The 5,061-nt window shown below is 35.5% G+C and overlaps 1 protein-coding gene across 3 annotated transcripts; it reads right to left on the reverse strand.

The window, feature by feature from the left end:
* Window positions 1-404: 404 nt before the first annotated feature.
* On the reverse strand, window positions 405-4,622 carry LOC112707046 (G-type lectin S-receptor-like serine/threonine-protein kinase At4g03230). 3 transcript variants are annotated; one of them, XR_003811415.2, is made up of 7 exons: window positions 3,124-4,621; window positions 2,185-2,790; window positions 1,884-2,089; window positions 1,580-1,790; window positions 1,233-1,470; window positions 996-1,146; window positions 405-894 (listed from the first exon to the last, which is right to left on the reverse strand). XR_003811415.2 is itself a non-coding variant. In XM_025758603.3 (7 exons), exons 1-7 carry the CDS (start codon window positions 4,517-4,519, stop codon window positions 595-597), a joined length of 3,045 nt encoding a protein of 1,014 aa, XP_025614388.1. In that variant the 5' UTR covers window positions 4,520-4,622; the 3' UTR covers window positions 405-594. The 3 variants fall into 3 exon arrangements, 2 of the variants coding, with proteins under 2 accessions (XP_025614388.1, XP_025614390.1); XM_025758603.3 differs by having other exon boundaries at window positions 996-1,083; window positions 3,124-4,622; XM_025758605.3 differs by lacking the exon at window positions 996-1,146 and having other exon boundaries at window positions 3,124-4,622.
* Window positions 4,623-5,061: the final 439 nt, after the last annotated feature.

Below are 5,061 nucleotides of genomic sequence, written 5' to 3' on the forward strand. Positions count from 1 at the left end.
ATTTGTCCTTCGAACTTTATTTGCAAAATGACGTCAATGACTTATTTGTCATTCGAACTTTATTCCCCTTCTAGCGTGGCACCGTAACGGACACTTGGACACCGTTTCAGCCACGTCAGTCAGTTCCGTTTGGTGTATGAGATGCAAATAGATGGAAGGACTAAATTGTCCTCCGTTTGTTAAAATTAGGGACTTTTTGTATTTAAATTTTATCAAAAATATATTTATCAAAAATTTAAAAAATCAGGACCTATCTGTCTTTTTTCCCCCCCAAAACAAAAAACAAAGCATAAGCAGTAATATTGATAAAACTAGTAATAAAAATCATAGCTTTATCAGAAACTAGACAAGTAGCCTAGACTGCAGGTGTATACAAATTTTATAATTTTATTTATTTAGTCACATTTTAAATAAAAAAATACTTTTATAATATATTAAAATCCAACTTTACAATTCATTGTTTAAAGAGCCAAAAAAAAATATTTTTAAATAAAAACAATTATAAAATCTTTATTAGAGTATCACCAAATTTCATACCTTAATAAGAAGGAAATCTAATTTATTTACAACGCCGTGACATTATATTGCCATACCCTATCGACCTTCTTGAGTGTTGCTTTCAAAGTGAAGACTTATTTCCGGTCTAGTGGAAGAAGTTGTGCTAGATTGGCCTCTGCTCCCAGAAAAGGTTGGTTGTTTTGGGCTTGAAAGGCTTGCAATCTCACCATCAAGTAATGTCAAAACAGTTGACATGGTTGGTCTATCAGCTGGATCATCTTGTACACACAAGAGTCCAATATGTGCACACTTAATAAATTGATTTGCAATGCAACTTTCACTGAGGCACATGTCCATTAAATCTATCATCCTATTCTCTGTCCATAGTCTCCATGCCTGGAATAGATTTAATACAAAAACTATGATAATAAGGCATGTAGATTACTATTTAAGGTTGAAGGGAAAAAAGGGAAACGAGTTCATCAGCTGAAACATACATAAGTCAAAAGGCTTGTAAATTGGTCAGATTGATAAAATCCGGTGTTCTTTTTTCCACTAAGAATCTCAAGAAGCACTAAACCAAAGCTGAAAATATCAGATTTTGTTGAGAAAAGTCCTTCTAATGCATACTCAGGAGACATATGTCCCCTACAAAAAAGAAGAATTATTAACATTTTATTGCTACACCTTAGGACAGCTATCAACATTTTATTGCAAACATCAAGTTAACTTACTAGGTTCCTACAACTCTTTCTGTATTTGCCTCAGATTCTTTGCCTGCCACTATTTTTGCCAATCCAAAATCTGAAATTTTTGGTTGCATTTCCTCGTCAAGAAGAATGTTACTGGTCTTTAAATCTCTATGAATTACTCTTAACCTGGAGTCTTGGTGAAGATAAAGTAAACCCCGTGCAATTCCTCGGATTATGTTAAATCGCATTTCCCAATCCAGAAGTATGCTTTGTGTGGGATCTTTCAAGATTTCCATTTGCCATTAGAAACAAGTCAAACAACACGTCTTAGCATACATAAAACATTTAAAATGCAGTAAACATAGTGATAAATATATTTTGAAACTAACCGAATATAAATGAGTCCAAGCTCTTGTTAGGCATGTATTCATATAGTAGAATCTTTTCATCTCCTTTGATGCAGTAGCCCCTTAATCTAACAAGATTTCGATGTTGAAGTTTGGCTATCAAAACAACCTCATTCTTAAATTCCTGCAAGCCTTGTGATGAGACATTAGAAAGCCTCTTTACTGCAACAATTTCACCACTTTGAAGCTTACCCTGAAAGCAAAAATCATCAAACTACATTATCTAAAAATAATTATTGGTTGACAAGAGAATAACTAAATAAAGATGAAGCTGTGCCTCAATCACCTTGTAAACCGGTCCATAACCACCGCGTCCAAGTTTATTTGCATCAGAGAAGTTATCTGTAGCTACTACTATGCTCTCAAAATCAAAATAAGGTACCTCTATGCCTTCATTGTCCTTTTCTTCTAATCCCCCATCCTCAATCAAATCTTTCACATGTCTTATACTATCAATGAAGCGTTTTCGTTGTTTCACATTGCTTTCCTTGCCTTGAATAAATGCATAGAATAACAACGTTATTGATTTCTCACTAATGTAGACATAAGATTCTAAGGCAAATTCAAATATATATAAACAAAAGTACCTATCTTTGGAGTTATTTTCCTTCTCCATAGATAAGCAAAAGTTATTGCACATGCCAGAATAATCACACTTCCAAGAGTTATCCCAAGAATCAAAGAAATTTGACTTTTGGATTTTCCTTTATCTGCTATAGTACACTCTAGAGCAATCCCATCCCAATGATAATTTTTATCACAAAGACACCTCTTTCCACCACTGGCTACTTTACAACTTGAATGGTTCCAACCTACGCAGTCTTTAGGCTCAGAACAAACAGGTTCATGCGGTGGTTCCCAAGTAACCTCTACTTTGGCTTTATCAAAACAATCATATGCAACAGAAAACGGAGAGTGTATCTGCATAATTTCATTACTTTCAGATCTCTCATCTTCGCAGTGCGTATTTGATGGATCAACCTGCATGACAAACTTTCTGGATTCTGAATACACTACAGCAACTTTCTGATAAGTTGCATTGGAATTGGAAGTTCTAGAAATGAAGCTAAGCTGGCCTGTTGAGAGGTTACATCTGAAGTTGAAGTACATAGGGTCACCACAGTTCGAACTAGTGCTCAATGGATAAGGCACCATGTTTGTCCCACATGGTTCACAAGTTCTTGGAGTTGGTTCTGCAATGCCATTCCAACACCAAGGTTTTAACTTTTAACGAGGCTGGATTTATGAGAAAAATACTTTTAATTGCAAAAACTTTGAACGCTGATAATTCTAACTATGAAAATATAAACTAGTTCAAAAACCAATAAAAAATTAGATTAGTGCGACAAAACCATCCAAAAAAAACTGTCTTTTAGGTAGTTTTGTCGAATTAACCAAATTTTTTTATGGATATCAAGTTGTGCTCAGATTTTTCACACTAAGAAGGCTTAGCTGTTTTTGTACTTGCTTATCTGTTCTGCTTTTAATTCTTCCAATAATTTATCAAGAAAAAAAAATGAAAGTACCTATGTCTGATATGTCTACTCGAACATAGAAACTATGAGCACCATTATCTTCATCATTATCAGTATCATCACCATGGAAGCCTTCTTGAAGTGTAACTAATTCCTCTGTCCAGATCCCACAACTTTTCTGGGCACTATCATTATCATCACCACTTTTGGAAGTTGCAGCCTTTGCATCATACGAATAGGCCTGGCACTCAGGACACTTGCTTAGACAAATTTGTTTGCATTCTGTTTCACTAGCTGCAGGGTGTTGTTCATCGGGTGGTTCTCTTGCTTTCACATTCACTAAATTCAAGAACGCTGTAGTGTCTCCACTGCATGACCCTGAATTTCTTGTACATCCCCTGACTCCACCAATAACACTGCTGAATCCCGGTAAACACTTGCACTCCTTGATGTTGAGATTAATCAGATTATAATCACAGCTTGCGAAGTTGCCACAGATATTATACCTGTCGCAGGAGCTATTTGGGGCCTTCCAACGAACGATCCAATCTTGTTGGATACCATCCCATGTTAGAAACTGAAGCTCCCCATTGTACTTCATCACTAGCCTCGTCTTGTTAAATTCATCAACGGGAACACGCGTAATCGGCAATTGTTTTTTGCCAAACCTGTTACCAATGTTTTTGTAGGGGGGAGTGTTTGTTGCAGAAGAAGGGTCTTCGTCTGTGCTTGTTTGGTTGTTCAACAAGAAATCTACGGTTCCAAACATAGACCGTGGACTCAGATTCTTTGTTCCTCTTTCCCAGTAAAGCTGGTTGTTCTTCGAAATCACATAAGAGTTGAGATTGTCTCCATCTGAAGCCATCATGAAGGTGTAGCTTCCACTTTGAGGATCATTGTCACTGCTCCAAGAAGTTAGCTTCAAATCCAAGTCCATGTTCATTCCCAGAAGAAACGTATCGGTGGGGTGATCGAAGCTCTGATACATAGTAGTAGTCTTCCCCGTTTGATCATATTGTAACAGCATAAGGTTCCCAGAATCCATTAGTTTCACTGTGATGTTTGTGGAAGAGGAGTTTCCAAGTTTTGTGGACCAATATGTTTCCCCTGAAGAATCTGTTACTACAAGGTTTCCATCTTGTGCAATTTGAAAGACTCCATTGTTATTGGAACCTACAGGTCGGTCTCTGTTGGCAACCCATACCAGTGTTCTTTGTGTTCCAGGGAACTGTGTTGTGTTATACCATATCCCGAGGTAACTGTCATTAGGCCTTGCCTTTGGAGAAAAGAAGCCTAGTATGAATTTCTTTGAAGCTGAAGCAAGAAAGAGTGTAGTTCCAGGAATGTTCTGGCCAGCTTTCAAAACATCATTTCCTGAAAACGCATTTAAAGTGCATGGAGAACACAGGAGGAAGAGAAGAAGCAGGGTGGCTCTCATATTAATCATTTATTCACTGACGAAACTGCATGGGATGTTGTGGAGAAAATAAAATGCATCATACTTCCTGCTAAACCTAAACATTGGTTTTATTCTTTATTATATGGTTTATGACTTATTACTTATATCTTGTGAAATTGAAATGATTATTGAAAATAAACTTTTTTCAACTACCAATTAGTAAGTCTTTTTTTTTTTTTTTTCCTTTAAAAATTTTCGTTCCTTCACGTTGATATTTGCTCATCTATTGCCTATTGGTTAGTAAATTGAAACAAAATAATTCACTAACAAAATCAGTGTTATCATATGATGATGGTGATTAATTTTTCTATTTTTATCGTTACAATAGATAATTCTGTTTAAAATTATGTTTCTACTAATGTGTCATCTTAAGAAATTTTGTAGGTACTTATGGTAGTATTGATTAATGCTACATATTATTATTTTTTATTTTTTAAAGTTAGGAGTGAGATTTAAATTTGAGATCTATAGATGGTGAAGATAAAGAAATTATGTTATTTTGAGTTATAACTTGTTAGCATTGCATATTA

Source organism: Arachis hypogaea, chromosome 8, assembly GCF_003086295.3.
Source record: "Arachis hypogaea cultivar Tifrunner chromosome 8, arahy.Tifrunner.gnm2.J5K5, whole genome shotgun sequence".
Classification (NCBI taxonomy): Eukaryota; Viridiplantae; Streptophyta; class Magnoliopsida; order Fabales; family Fabaceae; genus Arachis; species Arachis hypogaea.